At 37.2% G+C, this 18796-nt stretch overlaps 1 protein-coding gene across 1 annotated transcript in view; it reads left to right on the top strand.

Annotated features, from left to right (window-relative positions):
* grik4 (glutamate receptor, ionotropic, kainate 4) overlaps positions 1–18796 on the top strand; it is a 301146-nt gene that overhangs the window by 238411 nt on the left and 43939 nt on the right. The window contains exons 9-11 of the mRNA XM_052576587.1: positions 7531–7692; positions 10823–10975; positions 11352–11456. Coding sequence (XP_052432547.1) covers positions 7531–7692; positions 10823–10975; positions 11352–11456 — 420 coding nt within the window. The remainder of the gene's footprint in view (positions 1–7530; positions 7693–10822; positions 10976–11351; positions 11457–18796) is intronic.

Below are 18796 nucleotides of genomic sequence, written 5' to 3'. Positions count from 1 at the left end.
ATCATCTCTTCCACTTTAGTTATAGCATGAAATAAACATGAATAATCTGTAATGTAATCACAATCAATGTTTCAACTGTGGAAAAACTCAATAAAAAAGCATGTCATGTGACATCACCTTTACCTCGAGAAGGTCATTAAGTGACCATAGTTTATTTATAAACTAGGAAAAATAACCATAGAGAAGGGCATATCACTAAATGTATACATATTTTATTAAAAAAAAATGCATTATATACTTTTCTAAACATATTATATTTTAAGATGTAATGCATGTTTAAGTAGATCTATTGAATATGTCAAACATCTCGCAATTTTCTCAAAAAGAAAAAAAATTATGACAGCAACTGCAAATAATCTGCAAAGTTTTTTTTCAGACACAAATATCCAAAGCCAGTTTAAAAGTTAGACATCTCTTAAAGAGATGTCTAACTAAATAAAGAGATGTCTAACTAAATTGATGAGTAAATTTCCTAAATTGACAGAGTTCTCTTTGAAGTATGTCAGACTTTTCCAATCATGTAGTCCACTTAAAACCCTCTGCTTACTTACAGTCGACTGCAATCTCACATTCAGATCTGCCTTCATCTAATTAACAACTTCTGTTTCATTGTGACTTTACCAATTTTATGGTTATATATTCCCTGCTGTGAAGATGTGGCATTGCATTGTACAGCAATGTCATTTTTGCATTCCCTCTGAATTTAGCTTGAAGTAAGTCACATTGCAATATGAAGAATAAATAATAATAATAATAATATGTGTGTGTTTGTGTGTGTGTGTGTGTGTGTGTGTGTGTGTTTGTGTGTGTGTGTGTGTGTGTGTGTGTGTGTGTGTGTGTGTGTGTGTGTGTGTGTGTGTGTGTGTGTGTGTGTGTGTTGATGTGTGTGTGTGTGTCATCCCGCATAGATTGTTGTGAATGTCAGGGTGTGAATCCAATCTCCCAGTCTAAGCAATGAGAAGACTACAAAATACAGGCTCACACATAGTAATCCTAACTCTTTCCACCATGTACTCAACACTGTCAACAACTATAATCATTAGCAGTCAGCAGGGATCCCTCTCTCTGATTCATGCCATGAATTTACATGCCAGTTAATACAAGCGTAAAATGACTTATATCTGCCAAAAACACTGTGTGAACGTTTCAGCTATTCAGATAATCACTCACAGAGATTTTATTGGGGCAGTTTAAAGCGGCATTCATTACCTCCTTAATTCATAGAGTAAAAGGATGGTGCTTAAATGATGTTATCATTGAGAAAATCGATATCCTATTCATTAGTTTGTGGCCCAAGTCTAGAATACAGTTCTCCTTAGAGCCCCCCCCCCCCCCCCCTGCTGTTTATAAGTTTAAAGGCATATAGCTCACCCAAAATGAAAATTCCATCATCATTGACCTTCATGTCATTTCAAAACCGAATGACTTTCTTTCCTCTGTGCAGTACAAAAGACTGTGTTGATTGCTCTTTTCATGCAGTTACAATGAGCATCGACTTTTTGTTCTTTAAAAATAAATAAATAGAAGTAGTGTACTATATTCAAAGTCTTGTGAAGTAATATACAGTAGTTTTATGTACAAAACAGTGCCTTTTCTTAGTTTTTTTTTTTTTTTTTTGACACTTAGTCAGTTTGTGCTGCTAATGGAGTGTATTGACATTGAATATGAAGATTTTTTTCTCGTGTTGGGACGGAATGATGATTAGAAATGATAACTTGTATTATACCTCAGTGCTCAGTTCAATTGATTGAGCAGGTGTGGTAGTGAACAAACAAAATAAGTCAGTAATACTTGCATCAGTGAGTAAATCACTGAATGAATGAGTGATTCAGTGAGTGAAAGATCTGTCTCTTGTCAGAGAAAAAGTCTGTTTTATTCTCTCTTGGCACTTTTCCACTGACACCATGAAGGATGTTCACAGCAAGCAACTCTGAACATCATAACACCAGCCTCTCCTACATAACCACATCGCACCTTGCTAGGAATCAATTAACACCCACAGAACACCTAAATCTTGGTTTCAGCATGCTGACAATTTGAGTACAGCACATTAAGTCACGTAATAGTTGAGATGGGACTCTAAGTTCCTGAAGTTCATCTGAAATCGTTTACTTTCTGAGTAGGCACAGTACTTCTTTTGAATAAGTATTATGACCGTTTAAAAAGTAATTTAGTCTATAAAGCATTTCCATTACACAAAAATTTCTTAACACTATTATATATATATATATATATATATATATATATATATATATATATATATATATATATATATATATATATATATATATATATATATATATATATATATATGTATATATAAAAGGACTTTAAATTCTTTGGGAATCCAGAAAGGTTCTCATATGGCATTTGTGTGAAAATCTCATTTTGAAACCTTTGTTTTTAAGTGTGTATGTATTACAAATGCAATCCAGATGTATAAAATTCGCCATGTACAGTGTCAGTTGCTTTGCTTCAATGCCATTTACAAATAGTCCCCTGTGTCATCATGGAACAGTAATGTGTCCCTGGATGCTTCTCATATTTTCAGGGCCCTTCTTTCATAGTGGTGAACATGAACTGTAATATAAAATATCATTTTTACATTCCCATTTCCATTAGCAAAACTGACTTTACAAAAGATATTGATTTCAATTATGTTGATCAAAAAAAGAGAAAGATGTCAAATTTACAGTCGCTTCCTCCGCTATTGTATTTTGATCGGAGAAACAAAGCTTTTTTAAAACTTTTAATTCAATTGAATCATTTGCTTCACAAAATTTTTCACTCTTTCTAGGTTTTAGAAACATGCCTGTTATTCAGAACGGTATGACTGCCATGAAAACTCAGCTTAAAACTTAAACATGCATAAAAAACAAATTGCATCTTTTACGAACAAATTGTTTCAACAATTAACCTGTTAAATGAAATGTCTGTATACTATGTTACTTTAGTAATTTTCTTCTTTTGTTTGTTTTATGGAGAGCTTAGTTAATCAGACCAATAAGAGACTTGCAGCTACTACCCTTCCTTTTTACTATATAAATGTGTCATTAATAATGTATAAAACTGATTTGAAATCAGGTAAAACCCTTACCTTACTTTGGCAGTTTGATACATGCACCAAATCACAGGCTTGAAATAAATTATTCGCAAAGGTTTCGAAGCATCATGAAAGCGCTCAGCATTAGTATTAGAAACACTTACGCAGCAGCATTAACTAGCTTTCTGTAATTTAATGCCAAGGTAATCACAGAGTACAGTGTTATAGTGTACATACAGATGTTTTTATTTTAATTTTTTATAAAAATGTAAAAATTATTTATAGATTCAGTGTTAACAGCTGTGGAAATCTCAGCTCTCCAGAATCTCACACAAAGTAGAAGGTTATCTGGTACATTTTGTGTACTGTTTTAATAATACAGCGAATTTGAACATTCTTCATTCAACATTTTTGGTTACTATATAGGAAAGTATGCATGTTCAGATGCCGCCATATTAATTCATTAGTTTGCATTTGTTGTACTGCGTTGTCTTCTTATTATATTTGTACCATATTTATTTTCGTTTCTCTTTGTACTCTGAAACCTGTGGGAATGCGTTTATTTGTGATAATGAATATTAGATTGTCAGTTTGTCCTTTTTTGACTGTCAATTAAATAAACACAGAATGACTTTGCAGGTGGAATTAGTTTGATTTGGGTTCCAGACCTGTTCGGACCCTCTACTGTTTTAGCATTCCTCCCGGGAGCTCATTATTCCAAACACTGTTTGGCTGTGCCACAACAAACAATATGCATGTGTGTGTACACCCATATGTGTGTGTGTGAGAGAGTCTGCCAGCAGTGAAACATGCAGCAAGCTGGCCCAGGTTCTGCTTTTCTGATTGATCTTCAGGTGACAGGCTGTGTCAGGGGGCTCATCGCCAGCCTGTCAGTGCCTCACCTCCCTTCTCTCTCCTCTATCCAGTCCCTTTCCTTCCTCTCTCTCTTTCTTGTCCTCTCTTCTCCTCTCTCTTCTGTCATCCTGCCAGAGATCAGGAGCAGCTGCTGTCCCAGGGGTCCAACTGTCTCCTAGATGCTTCTTCTCTTACGCTGGCCAAACAGTTAAATAACTGTTTGTGTGCATGGTTTTTATGTGTTTTATGGAAATTGTGGCACACACACAAACAAAAAAAAACTCACTAACCACTTGCAATCCAGTTTAGCCAGGTGTTAAGTGTGCTGAAGTAGCGTTGCACTGTGAGTATTTAAATGAAGTCATTATCATTATTTTCAGTGCAAACACGCTTCCTTTCTAGGCAGTTGCTTTGCTGGTGTGCTTGTGTCATGTTATTTTATTTGTATTTTCTGTTTAGCTTTATTTTACATTTATTTCAATTTAAACTTATTTATTTCGGCTTTATTTCAAATAATAAAAACTGTGTTTAGTAGTTTTCGTTATCTGTAACAACTATTATCTGCAACATGTGAATTGTATTCATAACTTGTTTGTGCTGTTATCTAATTTGCATAATTACTTCAGTGAATTAGGTGCTGAAACAGACTGCACGCGCAAATGAAAGGTGCTATTAGTGGGCAGTTCATTTTTAGTAAATGCTGTCTGCTCAATCACACATGCACACACTCCACGCGTGCTGCGGGACATTCGGTGACCTTCCGTGTCGTGTGTGAGTGGCTCAAAGTGCGCCACAGTTAATGACTGGCTCATTTACACTGTCTCTGTTTTAATGAAGTATTAACATGCGCTCGGAGAGTAATTACAGGTCCGTTCCCGTCGGGCTTGTCAGACTACAGCAGGGAGTGCAGATGGAGGAAGGGTCAATTGTTCACACACTCTTATAAGCTAATCAATATGAGTCCATTTACAATAAAGGTTCATTTGCAAAGCCATACAATAAACAGCATTATGGATTGTCAGCGGCATTACTCTGATGTTTTTTTTGTTTATGCCAGCAACAGATTGTAGCTTGCGGCTTCTAATGTCTCAGAAATGGCTTGCTAATGAAAAGTGTTTTATTATTCGCTCTTTTTAATTAAGTTTAAAGTTTGACGCTTCACAGTGAGTGTGAGAGTTTTAAAGTGCTGGAGGTTCTATATTAACACATTTTGCAGCATGATTTTGTTGTTATAGAATGGAATCAGCCTTGTGTCTCTCTCCAGTATCATTTGAGCATATTTCAACATTGTTTCGCAGCATTGTGTTGTTATCTGATCAGGAGACGGCCTTTAATCAAATCAAAAGCTGACATGGCCATTCTTTAGTGAATCAGAAAGGCCGCTCCACCTCTAAAATAAGAAAAGAGGAGCTTCTGTTATCTACAAGAAGATTCGGCGGTCTCTATCCCTCGGGTTTCCTCTGAAACAAACTGTCTCTTGAAGCTCTGCAGTGCATTTTTGTCTCTGCTCTCCCATGACACTGCCCTCCCCTCCTTTTCCTCCTGTCCTCTCGGCAGAGGCTTTAATCCTATGCGGTGTGCTCTGCCCATGGCCCGGGTGGCTGTCCTCATCTGGCTTTGTGTTTGTAATGAGAGGACAAGATTGTGTTGTCTTTGATCTGAGGGTCTTCAGTCTTACAGCATGCTACCTCATGTAAGGCTGGGGATTTGCTATTGTGTGTGTTTGGATCATTTGCTCACCTTCCCTTGCCCCTCCTTCACACACGGCTTCAACATGCTTCCTCTTCTTTTTTTCTCATTTAGTCTCATCTCATCTCGTTCTCTTCTACTCTCAGGTAATCCTGTGTGTTCTCATAAAGTCTTTTAGGCTTCTCTTTATGGTAAATCTCATCATGTCTGTTCTGGTCTCAACTCACGAATCTTATGGTGTCTCTCATCTCATTCTAACACGTCTTCTCTTCGTGTCTCTTCTCATCTCATGCTGTTTCCTTTTCTTTATCTTCTAGCCACCCTTCTTGTCTTTTCTCATCTAGTGTCATCTGTTTTCCTCTTCTCGTCTTCTCTGATGTCTAGTCCGTTTATTCTCTCTTCTCATTTAGTCTCATCTCATCTTTTATCATTAATGTCATCTAGTTTCAGTTGATACTGTCCCATCTTATCTAGTCTTTTCTCTGTCTTAGTCTGTTCATTCTGTCTTCTCTCATGCAGTCTTCTTTCATCTCAGAATTTCTCTTCTTCTCTTGTCATCTAGTTTCATCTTTTCTAGTCTCGTCTCATCTCTTCCCTTGTACTCTCCTCTTTTTTTCTTTGTTGTCTAGTCTCACTTCATCTTTTTTTATAATGTCTCAGACCTTTTAGTCCTCCTTTTCCTGTCATCTAGTCTTAGTTTATTATGTATCATCTCATCTAGTCTCCATTCATTTAATCTCAGATCTTCCCATCTAGTCTCCTCTCTTCTTTGTAATCTAATCTCAGTTCTTTCATTTTTTTCTCATCTAGTCTCATCTCATATTTTCTCTTTTAGTCTTCTTTTCTCTATGTAGTCTCAGTTCATTCTGTCTCATCTTATCTCATATCATCTCATTTAATTTCAGATCTTCCCATTTAGTCTCATCTCTTCTTCTTTGTCATCTAGTCTGTTTATCCAGTCTTCTTTATAGTCTTCTGTGTGATCTAGTCTCTATTCATTCAGTCTTGTCTCATCTAGTATCAACACATCTCATCTCTTCCCATATATATTCTTCTCTCTTCTTGATTGTAATCTGGTCTCAGTTCATCTTTCTCTTCTTATGTAGTGTTGTCTCATTTTATTTCATTATTTATCATCTAGTCTCCTCTTCTTCACTGTCATTTGGTCTCAATTTATCCGGTCTCGTCTTATGTAGTGTTGTCTCATTTTATTTAATTATTTTTCATCCAGTTCTTCTCTTATTTCTTATTTCTTCTCTGAGAAGAGTTTTAGTCCATTCCGTCTCTTCTCATCATATCTTCTCTTTTCTTGTCTCATCTCTTCTTGTCTCTTCTCTCCTCATCTTGTCTCGTATTCTCTCTTCTCATTTAGGCTCATCTCATCTTTTCTCATTACTTTCATCTAGTTTCAGTTGATCCTGTCTCATCTTATCTAGTCTCTTCTCCTCTGTCATAGTCTGTTCATTCTGTCTCTTCTCATCATTTCTTCTCTTTTCTGGAGTCGTGGGTCCAGCACTATGACTTCTCTTCCTCTTCACATCATCAGTGTCCCCTGAGCCAGTGATGGTGACAGAGTCATAGACTTTAATAGTGTCAGCAGGAATTTCATGGGACATCTCTATTAACCTTCAGCTGATGTACTGCACGTCCCGGGACGCAGACTGACAACACTGCGGACCTTTTTTTACCTGCTTTCACACAATCTCAAAAGTGCACCTCCTGGGATTTGCTCTTCTAAGCATTAACTTTTGCTGAATTGAATTACGTGGCCCAGGAATTGGCAGAATTACCTCAAGTGCTTGTTAATGAGCCTGACTATATTGTTTTACTTCCTATGGGAATCATTAGGTTGTTTAGATTCGACAAGAGACCTGAGTTTAGCAGCTTGATAAGAAGCACTCATATTTGGTGAATTAACTTGAATGTTTTTTCTTCCCTTGCAGGAATTTTCTCTGCTACGATTGGACGATTTAGCTGATCAACGAGTCAACATCGTCGGGTTTTCAGTCTTCAACAGGACACATCCTTTCTTTGAGGACTTCGTCCTCAGCCTCAATCGATCCTGGCAGGAGAACTGTGATCATGCTCCTTTTGCAGGAACACCAGTAAGGCTGAGAAACTCTTAGTTAAAGATGTTTTGTATATATATGATTAAATCAGTGTTAAAGGATAACTCCACTTTCAGAATTAAATCGAAAAATTATTATAGTTCACCCAAAAATGAAAATGATATCATTAATTACTCACCCTCATGTTGTTCCAAACCTAAGACCTTTGTTCATCTTCAGAACACAAATTAAGATATTTTTGATGAAATCAGAAATCTTTCTGTCCCTCCATAGACACCAATGCAACTGAAACGTTCACTGCCCAGAAAGGTAGTAAGGACATCGTTAAAATAGTCCATGTGACATCAGTGGTTCGACCTTAATTTAATGAAGCTATGAGAATACTTTTTGAACAAAGAAAACAAAAATCACTACTTTATTAAACAATTTCTTCTTGCTGCATGTTCACAGGAGTACCACGATGCAAAAAGTATTCTTGTAGCTTCATAACATTACTGTTGAACAACTGATGTCACATGGACTATGTTAACGATTTTTCTTACTACCTTTGTGGGCCTTGAATTTTTCAGTTGTGTTGCTTTCTATGCAGAGTCAGAAAGCTCTCAGATTTCATCAACAATATCCTAATTTGTGTTACGAAGATGTTCCGAAGTACTTACAGTTTTGAAAGGACATGAAAATGAGTAATTCATAATATTTTGATGAAATCAGTTACTTTTCGTTCTTTCATGAAACACAAAAGAAGATGTTAAGTAGAATGTCCAAGCAGCCAATTTATTATCATGAAAGTAGACTGTGCTTGTCCTTATGAACTCCAAAAAAACAAAAACATCATAAAACCATTAAAAGTAGCCATATGTTCACTGTGGGTTACACTTACACTATTTTTGATCATTTTGGAGCTTGAAATCATAAATTCACTTTCATTTTATGTAAAAGAGCAACTTGTGAAACAACACAAGGGTGAATAAATAATTACAAAATTTACGTTTTTGGGAAAGCTATCCTTTAAAAATGGTCTCTTTTTAAGTTTATGTCTAGTACATATTATGAAATAAGTCATTTATTTATAACTCAAGGATGCTTTGTTAATTAATTTGGAACAGCCTACTACCCATGTCCTCTTGCTTACCTTGATGCAGAGGCTATGGCTGTATAATTCATCACACAGTCACATATTCACCCTGAGGAATACACACACCCTGCATGTTCACGTCAGCACAGTTATTTCCGTCACATTGGAAATGAAAACATCTGTATAATGTATTATTCCTGAGCTCAGTCCCAGTTTGTACTCCATCAAACATCCAGGCAAGCTAATAAAGAAAAAAAATGATCAAAGATCGATCAGTAACATTTCTTTATCTGATATATGCAAGTTAGTCCAAATAATTCATTTAAAATGTTTGTACTCTAATTAAAGCTGAATGGACTTTTGAAGACTTTAGGAAAAATAAATGCCTACTGCTTTAAGAAACTAACCCTGGTTGCACTTCTCATTTAATTAGGTCTAATTTTTAATTAATCAGAAGATGGTTTGTAGTCTGGCAGACAGATGAGAGAGAGAACAAGTCTAAACCCCACAGCGAGACTCAACTCTGTGTTACACACTGGCCTAGAAATGCAAGCCTCAAAAACTAGCTTGGTCTAATGTGTTTGATAGGGAAGACACTAACCAAACAGATATTTAGGCCCTGGACTTAATTAGCCAAAGACTAGACTGGCTAGTCTGTGCAGAGATTAACCAGCGAACCTGCATATCTGCCTCAGTCAGCAGCGCGCAAACATTGTCATTCTGCATTCGCCTAATGAGAGCATCCAGGACCATTCCCTGCGTCTGACCAGAATAGTTACACTGTTTTCGTTTTTTTCTACAGAAAGGAGAGAAACGTAGTCAACCAAATATACACAGACTGCTATTTTAGTCACACATTCAATCTTTCCTCACGACACATAAACACACATCTCCACCTCCTCTAAGCTGCTGTGCTGTTCCATAATGCAGCATAACATATCCTCATTACAGAAAGCTTTAGCACCATAATGGATATCAGAGGGGAAAGGAAACTCCACAGCCTTTGCTGCAGTGCATTAACACGCCATCTGATATAATTAAAGTGGTCAGTAATTCAGTTCCAGGGGGCTGAGGGGGCAAAGGAAGTGGTGGTTGTATCACAACGATCAACGATGAAATGTCTGAATGGCCAAATGCATGCAGACAACCAAACACCCAAATCCATGTGCTTTATTTGAGCATTTAATTTCACCACCGCAGGCATTTATACGTTTTTCACTCTTCAGAATTCTTTGTAGTAGATATTAAAACATGGATGCAGGAATTTACTCCCATTCAAATAAGAGCATCAGTGAGGTCAAGGAGGTGGAAATTAATTTGTGTGTGTGTGTGTGTGTGTGTAACTACTTAACATATTTTAAGGACAAATTTGTATCCAAAAGTTAGCTAAACCTGGCAAAATCTCTTTTGGAGATGTCCCTCTTTTGATAAAAATTAGGTAAAAGGTTTTTATTTTTGTTTATTTTATTTATTTTTGTTAAAATGCAGAAAAAAAAAAGTTTTCTGTGAGGGCTAGGTTTCGGTGTATGGCTGATGTAAAATATACTTTTGTACAGTATAAAAACCATTATGCATGCCCCCAATGAGGTAGGTCCCCATATTAGAATAAAAAAGGCTGAGAAATAAATTGATCAAATAAATGTATCTCTAATAAATCAAGCTCAATATCTCCAAATGGCTCAGAATGCAGATAGAACCTTATAATTCCAAGGCAGCGACCCCAATCTAAGCTAAAATCTTAGCGAGCCCAATGGTTTTAGAGTAAATATTAAGGACTTTTATAAAATACAATTTAATTAAATACAGCTTCATGGTCTAATGTATTTCCGATGTATTTTCTAGTGCATTCATGTTTTATTTACAGGGAATATACAGCTATACTTTTTTGCCAGTAAATCCCTATGGATAAAAGCATCCGCCAAATGCATATTTATTTCTACGCCTGAATAGCTAAAATCACTAATCAAAAGCTTGTCAGCATACTTTTGGCCATGAAGTGTGTATCTCACTCGGCTTACCAGCCTATAGTTGGATTGTACTGCTTTCTGTTCGCTAGGTCGGTGTGTTTACTCTTATGTGTGTGTGTTTCAGCTTTCGTCAGCGCTGCTGTTTGATGCGGTACACACGGTGGTGGCAGCCGTGCAGGAGCTGAACCGTAGCCAGAACGTAGGAGCCACTCAGCTCTCCTGCAAGTCCTCTAAGATCTGGGAGCACGGCACAAGTCTGATGAACTACCTGAGGATGGTAAGAACCGCAGGGAGAGCCCACGAGCTGCCAGTCATCTCACCTGCTGCCGTTGCAGGCTCATTCATCATTTAGTTTTTGCTCTCTGTACCACTGCAGCCCACAAACCCTGGTCAGAACTGCAGCCTTCAGCAGAATCAGTGAAACCGAGACATTGTGTCATTAAAGATTAACTAACATCAGCTTGTCATTACTGCATCATCCTATGCATGACATACGCCGATCTATAGCTGCTTCCTGCATTGTGCGAACGCTTCAAGTGAGGAGCTCTGTTGTCCACGTAGCTCTATAAATCGATATAGCACTGAAGACTTTTGTGGCTGGGATCGCATGATACCCCCAGGCGTTAACATGTTGTCCCTCTCTCTCCGGATAGGTAGAGTTGGAAGGTCTAACAGGCCGCATCGAGTTCAACAGCAAAGGCCAGCGCTCGAACTATGCCCTCCGGATCATGCAGAACAGCAGGGATGGCCTAAGGCAGGTAAAGTAACTCTCCCCACATGATCCTATCAAGCCAGAGGTAAAACTCGCCATTATCTGTGTTTACGCTTCTGTCTGCCAGGAACACAATGAGATTTTTTTGGCCGCGGTCACACGGATGTGATGTAAAGGTGGAGAAATCCTCTAAAAGCACATTGTTTTTTTTCCCCAGCCCTCAATCAGAAAGCTTGATCGTAAACGTGTAGGAAGGAAACTCTGATTTTCATAGAGTCCAGGGAGACGGCTAGACGGACTGTGATGGAATTATTGTTAATTAGCACTTTCATGCTCCTGTGATTTTTATTGGCAGGTTTGGATGTAGATTGAATTGTTCTTGCGACATGAAGCGGGTCTCTCGCAGGTGTGCCATCTGCTATTAGTAAACAGAAACCGAGTATGTTTGGAAATTTAAACGGACAGTTCACCCAAAAACTAAAATGACCCTCATGTTGTTCCAAACCTGTATGACTTTTGTTTATATTCTAAACACAAATGAAGATACTTTTAATGAAACTTAAGAGATTCCTTTGAAAGTCCATTCCACCAAAACTTTGACTGAGATTGTAAATGAACTCATGTGAATTTAGAAGTTTAATCCAGGTCATCTGAAGACAAATGATTGGTTTACATAATGGACAGGTTTAATTTAGGCTTTTATTTGCATATAAATGTTGATCATCGCACATCAGTTATGGTAAATGGAAGCTTAAATGTTATTTAATGATGCAGGAATGAACTTCATTGGTTTTCTCGCATCAAGCAACTTCTTGAAACTATATAAACAAGCTTTAAAGTTTTTGTGGAATTGTAATCTCATTAAAAAGATGGAAATTTCCCAGGGTTGCATAAAAAATATTTAAATTTGTGTTTTAAAGAGAAACCAAATCTTTCAAGAATTTCAAGAATTTGCTTGCCCGTTGAGTTCTGAAGAACTACTGCTTATTTAGGCTCTAAATGTTGTTTGTCCACTTCTTAAATAGAGTTTGAGATCACTGTGACAATGTGCTATTCTTTTGGTTTTTAAACATTTATCTAAAGTAGTTTTTTATTTTTATGTTGTTGTTGTTGTTGTTTTATGGATGTGCACATACCACTTAATTTAATTTATGTAACACTGTATTTATGCTGCACTCCATCTGATGAGACTCTCATGACATTTTGGGGTTATTTTTGGGACATTTGTTATTTTGAAAGATGGAAACATACAACACTTTTGTATTCACAAAGGGCAGCTACGAAAGAATCAACTTAAAAGACTGAAGCCAGGCCCTTTCCCTGAAGGACTACCTGATACAGACCAAGAGGTTCAAAGCATTGTTTTTCCACTACTAAAATAGTGTGAGAGCATTGTGGCAGTGTTCTGTTCTTTTGTTCTTTTTTGAGTAATAGAATCACTCTTAGAATAAAAAATGACTCATAGTGTTGTCATAGGAAAAAATTTGCATCCATTTTCACACAGCGGCACCTCTGAAGTTTATAGAGTTTTCTTGTTTTGCCCCAAGCTGTGTCCAACAACAGAGTATGAGCGCTTTCCAATTTAAAACAGCCATTTAGGATAAACCGAGTTGACAGCTGACTGTTGTTAGCGTTGGCTGTTTCTGTATATGACGGCGAGAGAGAGAGCAGAAGGGTAGCGCTGTCTAACAGCAGCCTGGTTTCTGAGTGACACCGTATTTCTACAGCCTTTGTGACCGTCACCTTGTGTCACTCATATATACTTTTTTATTGCTCTTTTAACCTTTCGAAACACTGTCAACTTTCTCCGTCAACTGCTGCTGTACGGCGAGCTCTGTGATTCGTGATGGACAGATGGGACAGTCGAAGGCCACTTTGTTCACTATTCCAGTCATAACAGCAGAGATCGGACTGGCAGCTGGTGTTCGTACCCAACCTTATTAGTTTCACAAAGACATCACTGTTTTTCTAGAGAGTAATATCCGCTGTCTCAATTTGATGTAATGCATCTGTCGCTTCCCTGGCCCGGCCCTTTCAGCGCTGCTGTGTGGTCCAGCTGGACAGCAAAGTTCATGCGAATGTCACCTCGCTGTCCTAACGTCGCTCCCCTCTGCGCATCATTTTCTGTATTTGTTGCGCACTTCTTGTTGTGAAAAACTGAGCATTGAGGCAGAGCTCACAGTGTCTCGTTCCCTTAATGATAGACAATCACCCAAAAATCCACGCAGAGGCTATTTTCATTTAATGAGTATGAGTGTGAAAAATACAGCGGATGTGTTTGGGTGGAATACTGGTGTTCTGCATAGTTTACACTTCATACAGTTTTTGTAAAGTGTGTTAAACTTTGTATTATGCAGCAGTACAATACTATGTGCATATTTAATGCAGTGGTGCCAAGGGATAGTTCACCTAAAAACTCTGCCATTATTTGCATTGCATCATCATGTCATTCCAAGCCTGTGTGACTTACTTTATTCTGTGGAATATAGATGATGATATTTTGAAAAATCTGTCAGTGACTTTATTTGTAACACATATATACAAGTTACATTTGAAAATGTTGAAAATGCCTTTAATTTGAGCAGTTTGGTAAAAGAAAATGACTGCAAATGACTGATATTATTTTTTATTCATCCATCACTGGAAGGTCAAGTTGATTGTATTGCAGTATGGGATACAGTTTTTGTGCAGTGTGTGTTCTGTTGTGTATTGCATATTTTGGCAAAAGTTATGTACTGTGAGTATTAAATTCACTGCATGAATAATAATAGTAGTATGCTAGTATGCTAATCCAAGCATAAACAATAGCCAGGTATTTGAAATTATTTTACTTCAATCCTATAAATCCAAAATGAAAGATTTTAAAATATATTAGTATTGTCCAAAATTTTCAATAATTAAAAAAATGAATTATGTTTTAATTTATTTCATTTTTAAAAACGTATTAATTTACCCCCAACCAGTATAGCTTTCATTCTTCTGCAGAACAGAAAATACGATAAAAAAAAAAATGTTTGGAATGTTTTGGTAATTGTTGACTTCAATTGTATGGACAAAAACATAGAGAAATCTTCAAAATATCTTCTATTATGTGCCACAGAAGAAAAAACAAGTCCTTCCGGTTTGGAATGATGTGAGTCTAGGATAATTTCACGAAATGTTAATTTTAAGGTGTACTATCGCTTTAAGAAAAGAAGCCCCATCAAATGCCTCAAACTCATAACCTCAATTTTGCTTTGAACTATGTTTTTAGAGTTTCTCTAGCAGCCTCCATTTTAATTTTAATAAATTCTATACAGCATAATACAGGCTAAAATGAACATTTGTGGTTCTGTTATTGGCTCTTGAGTGTTACTGAAGGAGCTGTGGGAATCTGAAAAAGGTTCGGGAAACACTGTGCTAATGTATATAAATGAAAAGTGCCTGCTAACATCCTGAGACAGTTTTGCGTTTGTTTATGTGTGTGATTTATGCTGTCAATATCCTGAGATATTTAAAGCAGAATGCTTCTGAATGCTCTGTCTCAGATTAGCAGCTATTAGAGCTATACGAATGCCTTGGCAACAAGTCTTGAGTGAAGCTGCCAGGCTTTATACAAAGACATGTGCACACATGCACACATCCACGAACGCACATGCTTTCATTTTCCACATCACAACCTGACAGATGCTTGAGGCTCGTAGCTGTTTCGGAGGCTACATCAACACTCTACCTACTGGGAATCCATGAATCTTTCCAGAGACGCTGGACAAACAAAAAAGATGAAACGTTGTGGCGGAGAGCGAGATGGAAAGTGGTACAGCTCTGAGAGCAGTGTCAAGTCTAGATTTATCCATCATGTCCTGGATCAGTTGGCAGAGCCGATCTAACGCAGCATACATGTGTACATACGCTTCCCTTCTGGAAGCTGGTATGGAGGGAGGAGAGGGAGGTGGGCATATGAGGCGGACCAGCACACACTATTGGCACTTCTAAATTGAATTTCACTGGCAAGCATCTCACATAGGTGAATTGTACCACACTCAACCAGTACTTCAATTTCACATCCATTTCGTCTCGAAAGATGTATATCAAACCCAGTTGGGATGACAAGATGGCTGCAGTGCTTTTTGTGCAGGTGTCTTTAAACCAAGCGTGGTTCTAGCAGAGTGCCAGTCCTATCCATGTGCCAATGGCTAATGAGAGCATGTAACATTTCAACACTTCGCTGATTATTTTACACACTGCCAACACTCCAAGACGTATTTGAGGAAGTTTAGGCGCATGGACTTAAGGTCATATGCTTCTGGGTTTAAAAAAAATATTCCAAAATTAATGTTTCAGTGATTTGGGCAATAACACCTCACAACATTTTTTTAATTAAAGCTCCAGTAGGTAACTAAAATATATATTTTTACACATTTGTTAAACCTGTCATTATGTCCTGACAGTAGAAGATGAGACAGATAATCTGTGAAAAAATCAAGCTCCTCTGGCTCCTCCCTGTGTTCCTATTGCCATTTGCAGAAATTCATCCGCTCCCGGGAAAAAAATAACCAATCAGAGCTGCGGTCCGTAACTTTGTTTGTGTTCAAAATGTAGAAAAATGTATATAATAAGCGAGTACACCATGAATCCATTTTCCAAACCGTGTTTTTAGCTTGTCCTGAATAACTAGGGTGCACCTATAATAAGTGTTTATATTCAGACTATTTTAGATTGCTTCAGGGGTACCGCGGCGGAGTAACACAGTACCTTTGTGATTCTTCATAGACATAAACAGAGAGAAGTAGTTCCGGCTACGATGTTCTTCCGCAAGACGCAAGCAGTTCTGTTTATTAACCGCTAGAGCGTCAAAAGTTACTGACTGCAGCTTTAAGAGATCTGGTTTAATTATCAGTTTCCAAGACTATGTGAAGGTTCTTCGTTTCATCTATCATTATATCTGTCATTCTCTCTCTCTCGCTCTCTCTATCTATCTATCTATCTATCTATCTATCTATCTGTCTGTCTGTCTATCAATCATTCTGTCTTTCTTTGGTCTATCTATTGTTTATTCTTTCATTGTCTGTTGTTCTTTCTGTCTTTCTTTTGTTAGTTCTATCTATCATTAAATTGCTCTATTTATTGATCTATATATTGTGGTATGGTTCTCTCGCTGTGAGTGTATTTCAGTATTTTAGTGAATAAAAGTCAAGCATGTTTTTTTTTACATGAATATATCTATAGATGTAAAGGTTTGCATGGCCTATAAAACCCTTTTTGAAGTTGTGCATCAGTGGGAATCTGTGGCTTGTATCTGAACACTTGTTTTAATGGAGCAAAGATGGATCAATGTTCATTGGACAAAAGGCTTTAATCATTATTGGACGTTGGACTTTCAGTCAATGTATTTTTGCTTTGTCCCACCTGGAAGCTTGGCTTCTCTGTATAATGATCGGTAAAGCTTTCAAAAAGAAAGGACTTTGCAACAAATGGTCAATAATGAAACGCCTGTGTGTGTGACTGACAGCATTTCAAATGTAAAAGCACTGCTGTCGAAATCAGAGTGCTCATGCAGCCTGAAAAATACAGATGCAGTTATTACAGTCAGTCATACCAGATTTATTTGAGCTTTTATAATCGGGTATTTTGCCTGCTAGGTTTAAAGTTTGGAGTTTGTTCAATTATTTAGCCAAGTAAATTCACTATTTAGTGAATGGGTATCATTTTTTTAATAAAAAGTGTTAAAGGGAGGTTGCAATGTGACAAAAATGGCATGCTACAGTACTACAGCTGTGACATCATTACCCATAACAATAAATCACCATGGGATCTCTTTTTCTGATGGGTTTTTATAATGCAGTTTTTCAATTTATGGGTAAAACTAGGGCTGTGGTAAATTTAATTTCATGATGCTTTGCCCTACAATGTAAATTACACACGCCCATACTAAAAAGTAAAAACATAAATTGTGTATGTTTGTAATTAGTAACTACATAAGAACGCTGGGGGTGTGAGTGTGTGCAGTTTATGTTATTGGACAATATGTCCAACTATCTTCAACTTATGTTTTACCACAGACCTTATTTTACTCATGAATTGAAAAGCCTTATTATAAAAACTCATAAGAAAATCTCCATGAAGGGATCCATGGCGAATTAGTCTTCTATGATTTTACAGCATATAGTTGCAGCACTTTGTTAAATATTTAATTAGTAGGATTTTTACTATTTTTATTGATACATAAATAATTTATTGTATGTGATAATCCAGATATGTATAAATTTTTTTCCGGTTTCTATGTCAAAACTGAAATGTAAATGCTGCAATTGGATATTCAAGATATCCAAAAATCCTCTGCATATTAACTTCCTGTTTTCCTACAAAACAAGTTGTAATTAACTCGCTACACAATGATTTAAGGAAGTGTTCTTACCTAATAGCTAATTCAAGTGTTCTAATTAACTTAATTTGATAACTTCATCCATCTTGTATTTTGGAGCACAGTGGATAAAACCATGCATTACTTTTTGGTCCAGGAATACTTTTTGCTTTAAGAATTAAAGGTTATGGGTTCTAATCTAGACCTAATATAATCAGTTTTATTATTTTATTTTATTTTTTATTTGTAAAATTATATATATATAAAATTGCAGCTGTACCAGCAGATGTATAGCGTGGAAGCTGTTTGCGTTTTCCTTTTAGGTTTCACTGGAACGGAAAGCAAAATGTGTGACAGATTGGAAAAGGAATAGATTGGAGCATGTGCTCCAGAGAACATTGCTTGTCGTTCTCTTCCACCGCAACAACCGCCCGACAAAACAAAATAACAAATTCATCTAATTTTAACACACACAAAAACAAAATAAACTGCTGCTAGAGAACTGGAAATGTTTCCTCTGTTTTAGACAGTAATAGACACATTCCTAGTTTGAGCTATTTAATAGAATGGTGGGCATATATATCCCACCTGCCCCAGTCATATATATGATGACTTTTGTTCATTAGCAGCCAGAGATGCATCTTTTGAAAGCAGTGGCTCGACCATTTCTCCTGATGCTGTCTGAAGTATTTAGCCAACTTAGCATATGAAGATGTGCCGACATTAACAAGGTCACCCCGCTTTGACCGTATTCCTCAGTTTCAGCAGGCCTGACGTTCCCCGTGGCTCTCCCTGTCTGATCTGGCATGTTCTCTGCCATAAGCTCCACCAGTCATCTCCATAAAGAGACCCCATTAAACACGGCCACACCGTACGGCGCAGCTTAGCATCCTCCGACTGGCATTCTCACCCACGCGTTTCCTCTCTCTCCACTAAACAAGTGATAAAAAGACTGTTTAGACTAGTAAATATTTTCTAGAGAATGTGCTTTAATTCAGGACACCCTACGTTTATCTTTATATGAGACTGGGTAATGAGCGATA

This window comes from Carassius gibelio, chromosome B15 (genome assembly GCF_023724105.1).
Source record: "Carassius gibelio isolate Cgi1373 ecotype wild population from Czech Republic chromosome B15, carGib1.2-hapl.c, whole genome shotgun sequence".
In the NCBI taxonomy this organism is placed as follows: Eukaryota; Metazoa; Chordata; class Actinopteri; order Cypriniformes; family Cyprinidae; genus Carassius; species Carassius gibelio.
This window is presented reverse-complemented; position numbering and strand designations above follow the sequence as displayed.